This window comes from Neoarius graeffei, chromosome 28 (genome assembly GCF_027579695.1).
Source record: "Neoarius graeffei isolate fNeoGra1 chromosome 28, fNeoGra1.pri, whole genome shotgun sequence".
NCBI lineage: Eukaryota > Metazoa > Chordata > Actinopteri > Siluriformes > Ariidae > Neoarius > Neoarius graeffei.
In genome coordinates, this window is record NC_083596.1 from 26,905,638 (window position 1) to 26,926,915 (window position 21,278).

Consider the following 21,278-nt stretch of genomic DNA (forward strand, 5'->3'; position numbering starts at 1 on the left):
CACAGACTGGGCAAGGAGGGCATTAATCAGAGATGCAACAAAGACACCAAAGATAACACTGAAGGAGCTGCAAAGATCCAAAGCGGAGATGGGAGTATCTGTCCATAGGACCGCTTGAAGCCGTACACTCCGCAGAGTGGGGCTTTATGAAAGAGTGGCCAGAAAAAAAAAGCCACATTTGAAGTTTGCCCAACAGCATGTGGCAGACAACTCAAACACATGGAAGAAGATTCTCTGGTCAAAGGAGACGAAAATTGAAGTTTTTGGTCATCATGGGAAACGCCATGTGTGGTGCAAACCCAACACTTCCCATCATCCTGAGAAGACAGTTCTTAAAGTGAAGCATGGTGGTGGCAGTATCATGCTGTGGAGAAGTTTTTCATATGCAGGGACAGGAAAGCTGGTCTGGATTGAAGGAAAGATGGATGGCACTAAATACAGTGCAATTCTGGAGGAAAACCTGTTTGAGATGCCCAGAGGTTTGAGACTGGGACAAAGGTTCACATTCCAGCGGGACAATGACCCTAAACATCCTGCTAAAGCTACACTGAAGTGGTTTAAAGGGAAACATTTAAATGTCTTGGAATGGCCTAGTCAAAGCCCAAACCGTAATCCAATTGAGAATCTGTGACATAACTTGAAGATTGCTGTACACCAAAGCAACCCATCTAGTTGAAGTTTTGTCTTGAGGAATGTGCAAAATCCCAGTGGCTAGATGTGCTAAGCTAATAAAGACTTACCCCAAGAGACTTGCAGCTGTAATTGCACCAAAAGGTGGCTCTACAAGTATTGACTTTGGGGGGTGAATACCTATACACACTCTAGATTTCTGTTTTTTCATCTTAATTATTGTTTGTGTCACAATAAAAAAAAAAAAAAAAAACTATTTGCACCTTTAAGGTTGTAGGCATGTTGTGTAAATCAAGTGGCACTAACCCCTCAAGAATCCATTTTAATTCCAGCTTGTAATGTGACAAAACAGGACAAAAACCAAGGAGGATGAATACTTTTGCAAGACACTGTATATATTTAACAGTGTTTCTTCAGTTACATAAATACAATTCCTTTACAGATGTTACACATTGGGCGGCACGGTGGTGTAGTGGTTAGCGCTGTCGCCTCACAGCAAGAAGGTCCGGGTTCGAGCCCTGTGGCTGGCGAGGGCCTTTCTGTGTGGAGTTTGCATGTTCTCCCCTTATCTGTGTGGGTTTCCTCCGGGTGCTCTGGTTTCCCCCACAGTCCAAAGACATACAGGTTAGATTAACTGGTGACTCTAAATTGACTGTGTTGTCTGTGTCCATGTGTCAGCCCTGTGATGACCTAGTGACTTGTCCAGGGTGTACCCCACCTTTTGCCCGTAGTCAGCTGGGATAGGCTCCAGCTTGCCTGCGACCCTATAGAACAGGATAAAGCGGCTAGAGATAATGAGATGAGATGTTACACATTTAAAAAATTTTACAAAAATATTCTTTTTTCATTTTACTTCAGGAATTTCACCTCTTGTTTCACACAGTTGTCACCATTCTGCACTTTAGTATTGTGTATCTGTTTTGTCTGCAGTTTCTATTTTTGTCTGTACTTTTTATGGTGCATCGGTGAAGACTTCGGTTATATTGTACCGGCATAATGACAAATACGAACCAAATTGAACTGAATTTGAATGAAATTTTCCATTGTTACACATGTATTTTACATCTATGGGAGGATGTCTTTCTCCATTCATGGCTGAATTTTTTTTTTTTTTTAGATTAGATTAAATTAGATTCAACTTTGTCACAGTGCAGAGTACAGGTACAAAGCCAATGAAATGCAGTTAGCATCTCACCAGAAGTGCAAAATACAGTATTATTTACAGATAAGTGCCAGAATTAAGTACTGCAGCATAGTGATGCTATATGTTACAGTATATACAGTGAGGGACAGTGACAATATACAGATGCTTGTAAATATTTAAATGCATATTTACAGAGGGGACGTGGACAGAATTAGAGTATGTAAGGTTGTTGGCACAGTTAGCAGTAATTAGCCCATATGTACAGATGTTTATATGTACAATAAAATGGCAGTGTGCAGAAGCAGTATGAATACATGTATAGTTGTTTATATGTACAGTAATATCGCATAAGTGGCATAGTATGTGCAAAAATTTAAATGGTCCATTTTACACAAGAAATTAATAGTGCAAATGGCATGTTAAAGTACTGAAAAGGGCAGGATGAGTGCAGTGATGCTAGCAGAGTGGTAGTGTGGAATTCAGCATGGTTACTGCCTCAGGGAAGAAGCTTCCCCTGAGCCTCTTGGTGCAGGAACGGAGGCTTCGGTAACATCTGCCATATGGGAGGAGGGAGAAAAGTGCATGGTTCGGGTGGGTGGCATCCTTGATGATGTTACTTGCCTTGCCCAAGCATTGCTCATGGTACATGTTCTCAATAGAAGGTAACTGAGTGCCGGTAATCCGTTGGGCAGTTTTCACCACTCGCTGGAGTGTTTTACAGTCTGATATGGATCAGTTGCCACACCATACCGAGATGCAGTTCATGAGTATGCTCTCAATGGTACAGCGGTAGAAGTCCACCAGTATCCTGGGAGAGAGGTGAGTTTTCTAAAGGCACTGTAGAAAGACGCTGCTGTTCCTTTTTTTTTTATCAGAATGGAGGAGTTTAGGAACCAGGTGAGATCATTGGAGATGTGGACACCAATGAGCTTGAAGCTTGACACATGCTCTATGACGGCTTCATTGATCAAGATGGGTGTGTGTGCATGGCTCCTTACCTGCCTGAAGTCCATGATGATCTCTTTGGTCTTTTGTGTGTTAAGCTCCAGGTTGTTATTATCACACTACATGACCAGATGCTGGACCTCATTGCTATAAGGTGACTCATCATCACCTCTGATCTGACCCACCACTGTGGTGTCATCTGTGAACTTGATTGTAGTGTTACAGCCATACACTAGAACGCAGTCATAGGTGAACAAAGAACAGAAGAGCAGCCTTGTGGCATGGCAGTGTTCAGTGTTATAGTGGTGGAGGAGAGACTGTTGAATTAAACAGACTGGGGTCTGTTAGTCAGAAAGTCCAGAGTCCAGTTGCAAAGGGAAGTGCTAATACCAAGCTGGCTAAGCTTGATGATCAGCTTGGAAGGGATCACAGTGTGAAATGCTGCACTGAAATCATTGAACAGCATGCTGACATACGAGTTGTGGTATTCCAGGTGGATCAGAGCAGAGTGGAGTGCTGTGGAGATGGCATCCTCTGTTGACCTGTTGCGGCAGTAAGCAAATTGATCTGGGTCCATTGTGGCAGGTAAACGGGATTTCAAATGATTTTCGGTATACAGTTTTATACCCATCAATTTCAGAGAGGGCAAGGGGGAATTTTGGAGTGGTACACAACAAGTTCCCCCACAGTTCAAAGACATGCGGTTAGGTTAACATGGGGCGGCCTCTGGCTGAAGTGCTCTTGAGCAAGGCACCTAACCCCCAACTGTTCCCCCGGGCACTGTAACATGGCTGCCCACTGCTCTAGGTACAGTGGTGCTTGAAAGTTTGTGAACCCTTTAGAATTTTCTATATTTCTGCATAAATATGACCTAAAACATCATCAGATTTTCACACAAGTTCTAAAAGTAGATAAAGAGAATCCAGTTAAACAAATGAGACAAAAATATTATGCTCGGTCGTTTATTTATTGAGGAAAATGAGTCAATATGACATATGTGTGAGTGGCAAAAGTATGTGAACCTCTAGGATTAGCAGTTAATTTGAAGGTGAAATTAGAGTCAGGTGTTTTCAATCAGTGGGATGACAATCAGGTGTGAGTGGGCACCCTGTTTTTTTTTTTAAAGAACAGGGATCTATCAAAGTCTGATCTTCACAACACATGTTTGTGGAAGTGTATCATGGCACGAACAAAGGACATTTCTGAGGACCTCAGAAAAAGTGTTGTTGATGCTCATCAGGCTGGAAAAGGTTACAAAACCATCTCTAAAGAGTTTGGGTACTCCACCAATCCACAGTCAGACAGATTGTGTACAAAGGGAGGAAATTCAAGACCATTGTTACCCTCCCCAGGAGTGGTCGACCAACAAAGATCACTCCAAGATCAAGGCGTGTAATAGTCGGTGAGGTCACAAAGGACCCCAGGGTAACTTCTAAGCAACTGAAGGCCTCCCTCACATTGGCTAATGTTAATGTTCATGAATCTACCATCAGGAGAACACTAAACAACAATGGTGTGCATGGCAGGGTTGCAAGGAGAAAGCCACTGCTCTCCATAAAGAACATTGCTGCTCATCTGCAGTTTGCTAAAGATCATGTGGACAAGCCAGAAGGCTATTGGAAAAATGTTTTGTGGACGGATCAGACCAAAATAGAACTTTTTGGTTTAAATGAGAAGCCTTATGTTTGGCGAAAGGAAAACACTGCATTCCAGCATAAGAACCTTATCCCATCTGTGAAACATGGTGGTGGTAGTATCATGGTTTGGGCCTGTTTTGCTGCATCTGGGCCAGGACGGCTTGCCATCATTGATGGAACAATGAATTCTGAATTATCCCAGCAAATTGTAAAGGAAAATGTCAGGACATCTGTCCATGAACTGAATCTCAAGAGGAGGTGGGTCATGCAGCAAGACAACGACCCTAAGCACACAAGTCGTTCGACCAAAGAATGGTTAAAGAAGAATAAAGTTAGTGTTTTGGAATGGCCAAGTCAAAGTCCTGACCTTAATCCAATCGAAATGTTGTGGAAGGACCTGAAGCGAGCAGTTCATGTGAGGAAACCCACCAACATCCCAGAGTTGAAGCTGTTCTGTACAGAGGAATGGGCTAAAATTCCTCCAGGCCAGTGTGCAGGACTAATCGACAGTTACCGGAAATGTTTAGTTGCAGTTATTGCTGCACAAGGGGGTCACACCAGATACTGAAAGCAAAGGTTCACATACTTTTGCCACTCACAGATATGTAATATTGGATCATTTTCCTCAATAAATAAATGACCAAATATAATATTTTTTGTCTCATTTGTTTAACTGGGTTCTCTTTATCTACTTTTAGGACTTGTGTGAAATTCTGATGATGTTTTAGGTCATATTTATGTAGAAATATAGAAAATTCTAAAGGGTTCACAAACTTTCAAGCACCACTGTATATGTGTGTGCTCATTGCTCACATGTGTGTTTTCACTGCTTCAGATAGGTTAAATGCAGAGAGGAATTTCACTGTGCTTAAGTGTATGTGTGCTTAAGTGTACATGTAAATAAACTTCAAGCATGTCATTGCTGAAATTCAAAATTTTATTCAACAATGGCTGCTCAAAAAAACTGTATTCACAAGATGCAAAGTAACATACTGTACTTACCCGTACATAGCCTTATTTATGCAAAGTAACAAACTTACATAGCCTATGCACAACCCCGATTCCAAAAAAGTTGGGACAAAGTACAAATTGTAAATAAAAACGGAATGCAATGATGTGGAAGTTTCAAAATTCCATATTTTATTCAGAATAGAACATAGATGACATATCAAATGTTTAAACTGAGAAAATGTATCATTTAAAGAGAAAAATTAGGTGATTTTAAATTTCATGACAACACCACATCTCAAAGTTAGGACAAGGCCATGTTTACCACTGTGAGACATCCCCTTTTCTCTTTACAACAGTCTGTAAACGTCTGGGGACTGAGGAGACGAGTTGCTCAAGTTTAGGGATAGGAATGTTAACCCATTCTTGTCTAATGTAGGATTCTAGTTACTCAACTGTCTTGGGTCTTTTTTTGTCATATCTTCCGTTTTATGATGCGCCAAATGTTTTCTATGGGTGAACGATCTAGACTGCAGCCTGGCCAGTTCAGTACCCGGACACTTCTACATAGCCATGATGCTGTAATTGATGCAGTATGAGGTTTGGCATTGTCATGTTCAAAAATGCAAGGTCTTCCCTGAAAGAGACGTCATCTGGATGGGAGCATATGTTGCTCTAGAACCTGGATATACCTTTCAGCATTGATGGTGTCTTTCCAGATGTGTAAGCTGCCCATGCCACACGCACTAATGCAACCCCATACCATCAGAGATGCAGGCTTCTGAACTGAGCGCTGATAACAACTTGGGTCGTCCTTCTCCTCTTTAGTCCGAATGACACGGCGTCCCAGATTTCCATAAAGAACTTCAAATTTTGATTCGTCTGACCACAGAACAGTTTTCCACTTTGCCACAGTCCATTTTAAATGAGCCTTGGCCCAGAGAAGACGTCTGCACTTCTGGATCATGTTTAGATACGGCTTCTTCTTTGAACTATAGAGTTTTAGCTGGCAACGGCGGATGGCACGGTGAATTGTGTTCACAGATAATGTTCTCTGGAAATATTCCTGAGCCCATTTTGTGATTTCCAATACAGAAGCATGCCTGTATGTGATGCAGTGCCATCTAAGGGCCCGAAGATCACAGGCACCCAGTATGGTTTTCCGGCCTTGACCCTTGCGCACAGAGATTCTTCCAGATTCTCTGAATATTTTGATGCTATTATGCACTGTAGATGATGATGTGTTCAAACTCTTTGCAATTTTACACTGTCGAACTCCTTTCTGATATTGCTCCACTATTTGTCGGCGCAGAATTAGGGGGATTGGTGATCCTCTTCTCATCTTTACTTCTGAGAGCTGCTACCACTCCAAGATGCTCTTTTTATACCCAGTCATGTTAATGACCTATTGCCAATTGACCTAATGAGTTGCAATTTGGTCCTCCAGCTGTTCCTTTTTTGTACCTTTAACTTTTCCAGCCTCTTATTGCCCCTGTCCCAACTTTTTTGAGATGTGTTGCTGTCATGAAATTTCAAATGAGCCAATATTTGGCATGAAATTTCAAAATGTCTCACTTTTGACATTTGATATGTTGTCTATGTTCTATTGTGAATACAATATCAGTTTTTGAGATTTGTAAATTATTGCATTCCGTTTTTATTTACAGTTTGTACTTTGTCCCAACTTTTTTTGAATCGGGGTTGCAATGTAATGTGTAAAAGTGATTCTTTTAAGAATTATTTTGACCAAAATAAATTCTTTATGAAGATCATTGAATAAATTAAACTATAAGTGATGCATAACAGTGGTGTTATAATGTGTGTCGGTTCAGCAATGTTGTGAGTGAACTGGCAGCTGTCTTGTGCACACATGCCATGCCTTGCCTTCTTCTCTTTGGTCACACCTCGCTACTGTTTCTCCACCCCATAGCAAACAGTGAAAAAAGTTTAATGCAAAATTAAACAAGAAGAGCAAAGGAAAAAAGTACCACAATGTAAAAGGCACAACTCAAGAAGAAACTTCAAGGAGATTTTTTTCTTTCAAGTCCTTGTTTTTGTCAAGATATACTGTATGTATACAAAACAAAAATACTGAATAAATTCAGTAAAAAGAAAAATGAAAACCACTGATTTGATTCTGTCTGAAATTTTATTTGAAACTTCTTATGGGAAACAAAGGACATTTAATGCAATGCCTTTTTAGTTTTGTGTGTGTGTGTGTGTGTGTGTGTAAGAGCTACAGACAGACAGCAAGATTCCACACAGCATTAACAATATTCCTCGCTGACTATCTCTCCTTTGCAGGTAGCTCCTGCGATGCCACCTGTGTTGCAGGATCGAGTACGGCTCTGACGTCCTCCACTGCAGCTAGACCAGGAAGACCAGCAGTTCCAGTTCCCCAGCTGTTCTATTGGCTGGTCTTTATCTGCAAACACAGAGGAATGAGGTGCACAATCTGTCACTGATGAATTAATAAATTGAATAATTACACAACGTGGGCGGCACGGTGGTGTAGTGGTTAGCACTGTCGCCTCACAGCAAGAAGGTCTGGGTTCGAGCCCCGTGGCCGGCGAGGGCCTTTCTGAGCGGAGTTTGCATGTTCTCCCCGTGTCCGCGTGGGTTTCCTCCGGGTGCTCCGGTTTCCCCCACAGTCCAAAGACATGCAGGTTAGGTTAACTGGTGACTCTAAATTGACCATAGGTGTGAATGTGAGCGTGAATGGTTGTCTGTGTCTATGTGTCAGCCCTGTGATGACCTGGCGACTTGTCCAGGGTGTACCCCGCCTTTCGCCCGTAGTCAGCTGGGATAGGCTCCAGCTTGCCTGCAACCCTGAAGGATAAAGCGGCTAGAGATAATGAGATGAGATGAATTACACAACGTCTAAGTAGTTTACATCAAGTTTTTGATAGACCAATGCTGCATGACCAAACGGAGGCCTTTTCAAATGTTATTCCTATTAGGAGTTTGTGGCATGGCCGAGCATCAACTGTAGATGAATGGAGGAAGAGGGGGCAGGTCAAACTGGCAGTTAACACATGATGATTCTCACTTGTGTCTGATTACCGGGAGCCTACTTATTGGTGTGTTTTGTTTTGGTTTTTTTTGTGTGTGTGGGGGGGAAAATCACTGAAAAGTGAGTGAAAGAGAAATAAAAGAGAACCTTTGAGTTGTCCCCCTAACCCTACCATAAATAGCCCAAAAATATATTTTGAACTTGAATTCTTACATGTGGAAAATGATCCCTCTGATTTCCAATATATGTTGGTATAATGGGTACAGTTAATCAAAAAGCATTCATGCCCCTTCCAAGGAATTTTGTCCACTCATCTGTCATTTTAAAGGACACTTTAAGATGATAAGCCTATGACTCGCCAATACATTTGACACAGCGTTTTCATTCGAATGTATTGTAGGGCTATGTTCCAATAGTCTTTTTTGCTTAGTTATGTTGCTAACTGAATGAACCGTGGGTAGTAGAAAAGGGCAACTGGACTTGCTTGAAGATTCTTGAAAACGTTTCACCTCTCGTCCGAAAGGCTTCCTCAGTTCTGTCTGACTAATAGGGAGTATCAGATATTTATCCTCTCCTGGATCAGAATCAGAATTCTGATGACAAGTTCATCTAAGGTGTCGTTGAGGCATCATGTTGGTGTGGGTCACTGGAGGCTGGGTGCGAACGGCGAGTCACCAGGGTGACCAAAGGATTGTCTGCTAGGGTGATCAATGGGCTGACTCTCTCTGTCCTCCTGTGAGTCACCGAAAACAGCTGGGTCCTGGCATACACCCAGCCGTCTGGGAAGAGTGTCCAAGACTGCATTGTAGATGGTTGATAAATTATGTCTTAGACCCCCACCTCTGTTCAGTGATGGCCGTTCCAGGTTGACAAAAATGGCTTCTTTAACTCCTCGCTCATACCAACGATCCTCTCTGGCTAAAATGCGTACGTTACAATCCTGAAATGAGTGTCCTTTGTTGTTAAGATGAATGTAGACAGCCGAGTCCTGGCCTGAGGAGCTGGCTCTCCTGTGTTGAGCCAAGCGCCTGTATAGCGGTTGTTTTGTTTTCTCAATATATGAGTCCGTGCATTCCTCACTGCACTGAATTGCATACACTACATTGTCCTGTTTGTGTCTGGCTATTCTGTCCTTAGGGTGGACCAGTTTCTGCTTCAGGGTGTTACTGGGTCTGAAATGTACCGGAATGTTGTGTTTGTAGAAGATCCTCCTGAGTTTCTCAGATAGACCAGAAATGTAGGGAATGACAATGTTCTTGCGTTAGTTCCTGTTATCATCCTTGTCCATTATGTTCCTTTTTAAGCTCTTTAGGAAAGCCCAGTTGGGATAACCGCAATTCTGAAGTGCTTTCTTGATATGATTCTGCTCCTTCTCTTTTCCTTCTATCGTTGTAGGAATGTTCTGAGCCCTGTGTTGCAAGGTCCTAATGACCCCCAATTTATGTTCCAGTGGGTGGTGAGAGTCGAAAAGTAGGTACTGGTCTGTGTGTGGGTTTCCGGTAGACCTCAATACTAAGGCTTCTGTCTTGTCTAATGTGTACATCACAATCCAAGAAGGCTAGATTATTCCCACTGACGTCCTCCCGAGTGAAGTTGATGTTGCTATCCACTGCATTGATGTGTTTCAAGTGGATCATGATGCCTCAACGACACCTTAGATGAACTTGTCATCAGAATTCTGATTCTGATCCAGGAGAGGATAAATATCTGATACTCCCTATTAGTCAGACAGAACTGAGAAAGCCTTTTGGACGAGAGGTGAAACGTTTTCAAGAATCTTCAAGCAAGTCCAGTTGCTCTTTTCTACCACCCACAGTTTACTATGACCTGGATGATTGAGAATCTTCACAGACATCTAACTGAATGAAGTGACCTGGAAGCATTAAGTGGCAGCCATGATATGAACTGTTTGAATTCTCTAAGTGTTAGGAAAAGGTGCTTCAATGCTTCCTTGCAAACAAATAATTATATAGATAATTAAATATGAAATATTTAATCATACAATAATTGTGATTCATGTCAATAAATATCATGTCAGAAAAGTGAGTATGAGCAACCATTCTCAATGTGACAATCATTTAATTTCTGTTTTGTTACTGGTAGCCTATATTCCTTTATTTCTATTCCACCTTTTGATAATTAAGTAATATTTTTTCAGCGTGTTGCCCATGTTTATATAGCCTGCATGAAACAACACAGTAAGAATATACAGGGTGAAAGTGCACTTTTTTAGTGCATCTTCTGAACATTGTAGTTTCACACAGAAGACCCATGTCAGTAACATATGCCATTGCATAATTGCGTAGCCTAGTGTAAGTGCAATCGGATACATTTTAGCACGACAGTTGCCTTTTTCTATGTCCTTATAAATTCTTCAAATCTTTCCTTGACCTCATTATGTTTTACATCTAGGTGAAGGAAAAACAGTTAGGAAAGGACATAGGATGGGCTAATGGAATGCAACCATGGCTGCATATTTTTCAGGGCAGCCATGGCCTAAAAGTTAGAGAAGCAGCCTTGGGCCCAAAGGTTGGATTCCCTGGACTGGCAGGAAATGTGGGGGGACTCAATGAACAGCACTTTGCCTCTGCATCATGGTTGAAGTCCCCTTGGTACCTAACCCCCAACTGCTCCCCAGGCACTGTAGCATAGCTGCCCACTGCTCTAGGTATGTGTGTGTGTGTGTGCTCTCATTGCTCACTTTTGTGTGTGTGTGTGTGGTGTGTGTGTGTGTGTGTGTGTGTGGTGTGCTTCAGATGGGGTAAAAGCAGAGGAGGAATTTTGCTGTATTTGAGTGTACATGTGACAAAAATAAAGGCTAGTCTGTTACTGTCTTGAGTGGGAAAATGAAATAAAAACAAAGCTGATTTTGCCTGCAATTGTATTCCATTTTAGTTCATGTTGCATTGTTAACCCCGCCGACAGTAGTCGGAGGGGTTATTATTTTTACCTGCGTCAGTCTGTGTGTGTGTGTGTATCTATCTGTCTGTCTGTCTGTCTGTGTGTCTGCAAGATATCTCAAGAACCAATGGATCGATTTGGACCAAATTTTGTACATGTGTTGCCAATCACCCAGGAAGGAAACCATTAAATTTTGGATGTCAAAGGTCAAGGTCATGGCAGAACTTCGAAATTTTCGCCCAATGTATTTTAATAGGGAAAAGGCGGGGTTTGGACTCGTTAGAGTGTCCCTGTCTAGTTTATTGTAGTTTTCATTTAGTTTTCATTTTTTGAAAACTGTCATTTTTTTAAATTTTCATTTCAGTTAACAACATTATTATTTCATCGTGAATTTTAGTTTTAGTCTCAGTTTTCATTAACTGTATTAACCCTGTGCTGGAGCAGTTCATCACACGGCTACCAGAAGGGACATTGAAATGAATCCAGTGCCACCATTTGGTGGGAGGGCAGAGGACCATTTCACAGCATTTCCAGGGTGGATGCTTGCTCTCTTGTTTTTCCCTTATTTCTACCCACCCTCCCCCATCCCTGCACCACAGAAGCCAATCCCCCCAAAAATCAGTTCCCTAAACTGATCCATGTTTTTCTTCACCCTCTTCTCCTTCAACGCTATTTCCCCTAACTCCCCCTCTCTACACAGATAGAACCATCCCATCTATGTGCACCAGTACTGGGCAGGGTTGCAAGAGCAGTGGGAAAGCCAGGCATTTCCAGGATCAGCATTCCCTTATGGAAGCAGGAATACTGATCCAGATTCCTGATGCACTGCAGGTTTCCCTTGATCAAGGGAGCAGGAATATACCATGTGTCACTGAGTATACAAGGAAGCACACATCAGGCCTTGGTGGACTCGGCGTGAAACCAGACCACCGTCCATCAAAGCCTGATTCAATGTGTTGAATTGGGAAATGAATGATTGGTGAAGGTGAGATGTGTGCATGGGGATGTTCATGAATATCCGTTGATGCCAGTCATTATTACATTCCGGGGCAAAAATCATAGAGTAGAGGTGGTGGTTAGTCCTCACCTACCCATCCACTAATTATTCAGAGAAAGTGGCCAGGGTTAAACATTTTGTGGATAGGTCCTACAGTAGCAAGGCACAGGGGGAAACCTGCATCTGCACAACCTGGATTTCCTTTTTGAACAGTTGTATGATGAGACCTTGAGGTATGCCTTTGACCAAGTTAGAGTAATCTAGGGTCAGAAATTTTAGCCAAATATTGCATTACCTTACCCGTAATTTACAATTATTAAAGACAGATTGTACTGAATGATAGAAGATACCCAAACTAAGGAAAAGAGGACTCCACTGTGGGTACTGAAGAGCCATAGGGAACTTGTGATCCCTGTAGCTCATCATAATCCCATGGCTGGACATTTGGGGAAGGATAAAACATTAAACTGTCTCATGGCCCATTTCAGTGTGCACAGGTGGTATGTGGCATGTCAAGAATGTCAGCTGGGGAATCAACCAGCCACCTCAAAATTGTCATTACACCCATTACCCTTAATTGAGGTCCCCTTTGAAAGCATTGGCATGGACCTTGTTGAGCCGTTAGAGAGGTGCATGCAAGGATATTGCTTTGTGTCATTTCTAGTGGATAATGCAACATGATACCCAGAAGAAATGCTGCTGCACAATATCTCAGCATACAGTGTCACAAACTCTATGAATTATTGGGGATTTAACTGATTTATACCAGTGTTTACCATCCACAGACAGATGGGCTGGTTGAATGGTTTATTCAAATGATTTAAAACATGATTTGCAAGTTCGCTCACAGTGATGCTTGGAATTGGAATAAGTGGCTCAAATCCCTATTATTCACAGGACGAGAGGTCCCACAAGCATAGACAGGGTTCTCTGTTTGAATTACTGCCTGGGCAGAAGCCTCATAGCAGCTTAGACATCAGAGAAAATTGGGAGGAGAGACCTTTGGAAAGCAAAATTGAAATTCATTATGTTCTTGACCTGAGAGCAAAACTCAACAACTGAATTAACTTAGCACAGAAGAATTTGCTTCAGACACAATAATGTCAATCCCTGCTATATAATAGGGGTGCTTGGCTATGGGAATTTTCACAGGGAGAAAAAGTGCTAATATTATGACCCTTACTGAGCTCAAAATTATTTACAAATTGGCAAGGACCCTTTGAGGTCACACAGTGAGTCAGAGAAGTCAACTATAAGGTTTGGCAAACAGATAGAGACAAAATATATACCACCTCAACCTCCTAAAACCTTGTAGAGAAGTTTCTGTGGCTCTGGCAATGGGGGCTCCTGAAAGGCAGGAGCTGGGACTGCAGGTAAGTCCACCAAGTGTGGCCCAATTTGCCCTGGTCCCCTGTGGACACCACCTGCCATCATCCCAGAGAGCACAGGTTGCAAGGGGAATATTCAAATGTGTTTTCACCTCTATTCAGTCACACAAATCTCTTATAGAACAACATTGAGACTCCTCCAGGTGTAGTTGTATGCAGCTGCCCATACTGGTTACCTGAATACAATAAAAATGTGGTTCAGGATGAACTCAAGGCGATGCTTGACATGGGAGTAATCGAGGAGTGATTGAAGCAGCCAAATGGTCTTGGTGCCCAAGATGGACGAGTCAGTCCAGTTTTGTGTGGGCTTTAGAAAAGTCAATGTGGTGCCTAAATTTGATGCATATCCAATGCCTTGCATTAATGAACTGCTCGATTGGGTAAGTGCAGCTTGCTTTTATTTGAAACTGGAAACAGAATCCTCCACCACCACAATGCATATGCCACTGCCTGTTCATTCATTTAGTTTTATATACCACTTATCCATTGCTAGTCATGTGTGAGCTGGAACCAATCCTAGCTGACAGTGAGCAAGAGCCATGGTACACCCTGTATAGGTCGCCAATATATTGCAGGGCTAACACTGAGAGGCAGACAGTCATTCACACTCACATTCACACCTATGAGCAATTTAGAGTAACCAGTTAACCTAATTCACATCTTTGGACTGTGGGAGGAAACAGGAGCACCTGGAGAAAACCCACGTAAGCAGGAGGAGAACATACAGACTCCACACAGAAAGATCCTGATCAACAGGCAGGTTCAAACCCAGAACCTGCTTTCTGTGAGGTGACAGTGCTAAACACTGTACCACGGTGCCATGCACTGCCTATTTAGAAGATATAGTCATTTATTGTAATGATTGGCACTGGCATTTGCAACATCTGAGGGCTATCCTGAGATCTTTAAGATGGGCAGGACTCACAACAAACCCAAATAAGTGTGTGCATTTGGATGGGTGGAAGTAGTGTGTCTGGGTAGGTGAATCCCCAAATTGATAAGACAGCAGCGATTCGGGCCTACCCGAGATCCAAGGCCAAAAAGGGGGTGACGCAGTTCCTGAGGCTGGCTGGCGACTATCCTCATTTTTTGGATGTCACCAGCCCACTAACTGACCTCACTACAAAGCGTCCAGTTGACAGAGCTGTGTAAGCAGACTTTCTGCCAGATAAAGGCAATTTTGTGTGGAGGCCTGCTGTTGCATTCACTTGACTTTTCTCTCACTTTTGTTCTGCAGACTGAATTGTCAGACTGAGGGTTGGGGCCATTTTGTCCCAGGTGGTGGAAGGGGAGGAGTGGTCCACTATGTATAGCAAGTTTGCAACCTATAAGCTCTCAGTAAGGGAGACCAAGTATAGCACCATCAAGAAGGAGTGTCTGGAACTCTTTACCCTCCGATACTCCCTACTTGGACACCCTTTCTGTTCCAAACACTCCCTGCTTCAATGGCTCCATTGCACGAAGGATGCCAGTACACGGATCACTCATTGGTATCTGGCATTTCAGTCATTCAAATTCAAGGTGGTCCACTGAGAGATAGTGGTGGCGGATTATCTCTCCCATCACGGAGAAAAGTGAGTGAAAGAGCACCTTTGAGTTGTCGCAAGCCTGCCTCCCATCTCATTTCCCACTTGAACCTTGTGAAGTGTCACAGAGTTGTAAAATATTGAGAATCTATCAGTCTCGTTCACTTACCTTTAATAAGTTTATGACGGATGGTCTGACAGGCAAGGCCTTCAAACTGCAGTGGGCACAGGCATATGCAATTGCCATCTACCTGGGCCACGGTGCCACCATTCTGGCATGGCTGGCACTTACATACACTGTACTCTGCCATGTACTCTTTCAGAGCCCTCTGCAAGTTCTCCCTCCTTGGCTGGGCATCAGGGAATGTCAGGGGGATCGCATTGTAGATGGGCTCAGGCTGCAACACAGTATCATTTTAGTCAGATCAAATGTGCATATATAAGTTGTATCAGTTATGTACAATTTGGGAGGAAATGTAAATGCTGATGTGCAGATAGGTACACAAACATAGGGATGAATTTGCAAATTACTTGCCATATAATCATGCATCATACATAATTACACTTGTGTATTTATGTATGTGTATTTTACACACAAAAAAACCCCTCATGTATAAAACTATAAAACCCTTATCATAACCCTTATCCTAATCCTAGCCTTATCCTAATCTTAACCCTAAATTAACTGAATTGCAAACAAAAACCTAAAATGACATGATATAAAATGAAATTTGAAAAACTTAAACTCCTGCAAAGTATGAAACTTAATACTGGTACATAAGACCCAGCAAAGTATGTTTTGCACTCAGGAAGTGTATTTACATCACTGTGGATGAGTGCAGGCAGGTCTGTGAGTGTCTTTGCCCACTCCACGTAATGATTCCAGTCTAGCACACCGTCTTTACTGAGCTGAGACTTCATGGCCGCTGCTGATTGTGTGGAGCCTCCCTTCACTGCACTGATCACCTTATCAATCAATGGCTCACCCTTATCAGTCTCTGTTGGACAGAGACAGAAGATTTGATTGCATTTTTTTGGGTAAAACTTTCTTACTTTTCAGAGAAGACCCAATCAGTTTTACCCATCAGTTTTATTTGAAACCGGTTATGATTTAAGTATAGAGATAGAAATGCATACCTGTGGTATCATGTTTCAGCTCTCTACACTTATCTGTTGGTACAGTTTTTACACCTTTTGAACTACCTCCACTGTACTCGAAATCTGCATTAATGTCAATTTTCAAGCAGTTCTTCAGTAAAGTTTCTGTCGTCTCTGCAAGCCCAAAGAGGAGCAGCACTAAAATTAGCTTCTACATTATATGCCACCTTTACATCAATATTTTTCCCTAGAAACTTTGGTGACAAGTTGAAGGAACAAGAGGAATAAAAGATAAACTAGCATTTCAACCAGCCAAATCTGCCGATAGATAGATAGATAGATAGATAGATAGATAGATAGATAGATAGATAGATAGATAGAGCACTGAGGGAAATTTCAGACTACACCTTTTAATTTGTTAATGTAAAGAAGAATCTTTAAATTGCATTTTTTAAATCTTTGCATCTTTAAATTAATCAGGATCTTCATATTTGCTTGCAGTATGGGTCTTTGCACTGTAAGATATTTCAAATTGGTTAAACTTAGAAATGAAAGACCACCTGCTGCCTTAAAAACACGAGTAAACTCAGTTTGAAGATAACCTTTGTTTCAATCCAAAAAGTTATACAAGTTGTTTAACTAATGATCATTTGTTGTTCAACTTGATGCTCTGAGTTAAAACAACTTACTATGTTACATTATCCATTCAAAGAAACTCACTTTATCATATCAAATAAACATACAATTATTCACTACTTCAGCTCACACTTTCACAGTAAAATAACTTCAACTATATTCATATGTATTGCAATTTTAAATTAAGAGCAATTCAATTGTTTCTACTTAGACTTATTTCTCATCTTGACTAATAATGGTAAATTTGCCAGTTTTCTTAAACTTCACACTGAATTAGTTCTGAATCATGGCAACTTCTTTGTATTTCCCGGTGTTTCTTCAGCATCACCCCTCTTGCTCCCCTTTCCTTTTTTCAACTTATAACTTACTGAGTTCCATGAGTTAAATGAACACTGACAACCCCAACAAAACACATAAGTAGTCAAGACAATGGATTACTTTAATTTTAATTTTTGAAAATTTATAAACTCGAGTTCAATCGCCAAAACCTGTTTTGACAATTGGAGTTAAAGAGAAGAAGTAAGTCCACATAATTTTTTTTTTTTACAGTGCAGCTAAAATATGAAACAAAATAGGAATCAAACTATTCATCTGAAGAGATGTGCAAATAAATCCTTAAGCATTCTCTGTCTGTTATAAGCATATGGAGGGATTTATACTTACTCTTGTTCGTGATTACTTTACTATTGAGGACATATACAAGTTCATATTCTCCCCCTGCTCTTCCATTCTTGGTGTAATGAGTCCCATAATCCTCCAAGAAGCCAAAATACTGTCCTTTTTCGTATTCTACAGGCAGTGCATCTATGGCGTCCAAAAATACTTCAGAGACTTCCAGACCTCGAGACCTCATTCTATATGTGCCTAGTTGCACTTCGCCCTTCACCCTGAAGAATGATTTCTCCTGCAAAAGGACATGGTGTGGAAAACAAAAAGACAGATCAAGGTACCTTGAAATAGACTGTTAGTACTGTTTATCTACATCCAGGTTCAAAAAAGGCTGCAACTACATTATTCAAATACATTGAAAATACATTACTCACTTCACAGAAAACCATCAAACACCTGCTTGACAATCCATGCATAACAGCCTGCTACTTTTGATATGGACATAAAAGCCTGTACTGTCATGGGAAAATGAAAGTAGTCTCTCTTTCAGTTCTTTGTTTTTAGTTATCAGGGCCTAAATAACAATTGCATGGTCCTTAGGAACTTCTATAATCAAACAAATACTGTCAGGTCACCCCTCCATCCATGTTTTGGTGCCTGCATTCCATGTTTTTCTGCAAATTGTCTCTCAAGGTGCAAAGTGGTATTACGAGATGAACGGTCCATCCTGTCTTGTAGTGGGGCGGTTTAGCTCGAATATTCAAAAGGATTGTGCATTTTGTGATACAAGCATCAAATTTGGCACAAATGTACATTGATATATGGCGAACATTTTCAGATATTGAGCCACTCGGAATTCTCCCTTCATGTCCGCCATATTGGAATTCAAAATGGCCGCCATTTGAAATCTACATTTTCGATTATCTTTGGGTCTAATGCTGCTATTGACTCGATTCTGGTGTCTAAATGTATGTTTTGGGGGGCAAGGAATCCAATGGTAACAATCTGCATCGCATATTTTGTACCAATGAGCCGCCATATTGGATTTCAAAATGGCCGTTGTTTGAAATCTACATTTTCGATTATCTTTGGGTCTAATGCTGCTATTGACTCGATTCTGGTGTCCAAATGTATGTTTTGGGAGGAAAGGAATCCGATGGTTACAATCTGCATTGTGTATCTTTATAAATTAGCCAACATATTGGATTTCAAAATGGCCGCCACTTGAATTCTACATGTGCGATTACCTCTGGGTCAAATATTTTTATAGTACATGACAATATTTGCTGGTATCCATTTTTCAAAATGACATACTTTATTACAGTACTCCACTTAATTCATGAGAGATGAATATTCATCATCATGTATTTTTGACAAGACAACATTTTACTCAAAGTCTGTGAAGTAAAAATTGTTTTGACAAGTTTGAGTTATTGATTAGATTCTGTGTTGTTCTAGGTTTGATATGGAACCCGAAGGAGTTCCAACAGTTAAGCAATAGGCTAATTATCCTAAAGTAGGTGAAGGTGACGGGCAGCACGGTGGTGTAGTGGTTAGCACTGTCGCCTCACAGCAAGAAGGTCCTGGGTTCGAGCCCAGCGGCCGACGAGGGCCTTTCTGTGTGGAGTTTGCATGTTCTCCTCATGTCTACATGGGTTTCCTCCGGGTGCTCCAGTTTCCCCCACAGTCCAAAGGCATGCAGGTTAGGCTAACTGGTGACTCTAAATTGACCGTAGGTGTGAATGTGAGTGTGAATGGTTGTCTGTGTCTATGTGTCAGCCCTGTGATGACCTGGCAACTTGTCCAGGGTGTACCCCGCCTTTCGCCCGTAGTCAGCTGGGATAGGCTCCAGCTTGCCTGTGACCCTGTTGGAGAGGATAAGTGGCTACAGATAATGGATGGATGGATGGAAGGGTGAAGGTGACTGCATTGTCAAGCAGGAGAAGGTGTGTGTTCCTGAAAGTTTAACTGGAACAACTAGATAATGCTGATGAACAAGAATGAACATCTATTCCGTCCTCTGCCTCTTGGTTACTTACTCAGTCACTGACTTTTGGTGGATGACTTCCTCATGATTGTACCAAATTCTTTCCTTTTTTTAAAATGATGGATTTAATATTGCTCTGTGGGTGCTCCAAGTTTGGGATATTTTTTTAATAACCAAACCCTAATTGACACTTTTTCAGAACCTTGTCCTGCATGTGTTTTCATAGGTTATTGGTTTTCATGATGCTGTTTGCTTAAGTATGCTCTCTAATAAACCCTGGAGCTTTCTACAATCAAATCACTGTCTTTAGAATGGAAATCACCTCATAGTTTCTGGAAACTTTCAGCTGATTTAACCATAACTAATTTAGGGGTTTTACACCAATGGAGGGTGAATAGTTGACAAATTAATTTTTTTATTTGTAAATAATTTTGCAAACTATACTGATCAATCCATTTCTCAATAATATGGGCTATTTTGTGTAGAGACATGACATACAGCTCTGGAAAAAAAAGAAATAAGAGACCACTTAAATCTTTTCTTAAATCAGCATCTCTGTGTACGGCAGCCATTTCATTCCAGTGTCTGTGCTGGGATTCCAACACATCTCATTTTACTTAATGAGGTATTGATTAGGTCATCACCTGCACCAAATATTATTTAATGAGGAAAAGTATAAAATCCACTGATGTGGTCATCACTATCCTCTTGCAATAGGACCAGTCTGGATGGCAAACACAGTGCTAGTATTACCTTAAATTTAATTGGAATATAAAAATATCTATTCTTCATGTAACAGTCCACAGAATGGAAACAACAGGGAAGTGAAGTTTAGGTCAGATAAGCGCAAATGTAGATTTCAAATGGCGGCCAGTGATGCATGTTATGAATAAACCCAAGACTGAAATGAAAATGTGTTTAGTCTTGCTTCCCCTTTCAGCATGTGTAGATAGATCATCACTGCTATTTTACAATTTATTTTTATTTAAAATGACACAATACACTCACCGGCCACTTTATTAGGTACACCATGCTAGTAATGGGTTGGACCCCCTTTTGCCTTCAGAACTGCCTCAATTCTTCGTGGCATAGATTCAACAAGGTGCTGGAAGCATTCCTCAGAGAGTTTGGTCCATATTGACATGATGGCATCACACAGTTGGCGCAGATTTGTCGGCTGCACATCCATGATGCGAATCTCCCGTTCCACCACATCCCAAAGATGCTCTATTGGATTGAGATCTGGTGACTGTGGAGGCCATTTGAGTACAGTGAACTCATTGTCATGTTCAAGAAACCAGTCTGAGATGATTCCAGCTTTATGACATGGCGCATTATCCTGCTGAAAGTAGCCATCAGAAGTTGGGTACATTGTGGTCATAAAGGGATGGACATGGTCAGCAACAATACTCAGGTAGGCTGTGGCGTTGCAACGATGCTCAATTGGTACCAAGGGGCCCAAAGAGTGCCAAGAAAATATTCCCCACACCATTACACCACCACCACCAGCCTGAACCGTTGATACAAGGCAGGATGGATCCATGCTTTCATGTTGTTGACGCCAAATTCTGACCCTACCATTCGAATGTCGCAGCAGAAATCGAGACTCATCAGACCAGGCAACGTTTTTCCAATCTTCTATTGTCCAATTTCGATGAGCTTGTGCAAATTGTAGCCTCAGTTTCCTGTTCCTAGCTGAAAGGAGTGGCACCCGGCGTGGTCTTCTGCTGCTGTAGCCCATCTGCCTCAAAGTTCGACGTACTGTGCGTTCAGAGATGCTCTTCTGCCTACCTTGGTTGTAACGGGTGGTTATTTGAGT

General features: G+C 41.5%; 1 protein-coding gene across 1 annotated transcript in view; it reads right to left on the reverse strand.

Annotated features, from left to right (window-relative positions):
- Positions 1-7,571: 7,571 nt before the first annotated feature.
- Positions 7,572-21,278, reverse strand: part of c9 (complement component 9) — a 96,355-nt gene continuing 82,648 nt past the window's right edge. Inside the window, 5 exon segments of the mRNA XM_060913435.1 lie at positions 7,572-7,729; positions 15,299-15,527; positions 15,952-16,127; positions 16,267-16,401; positions 17,527-17,767. Coding sequence (XP_060769418.1) covers positions 7,572-7,729; positions 15,299-15,527; positions 15,952-16,127; positions 16,267-16,401; positions 17,527-17,767 — 939 coding nt within the window.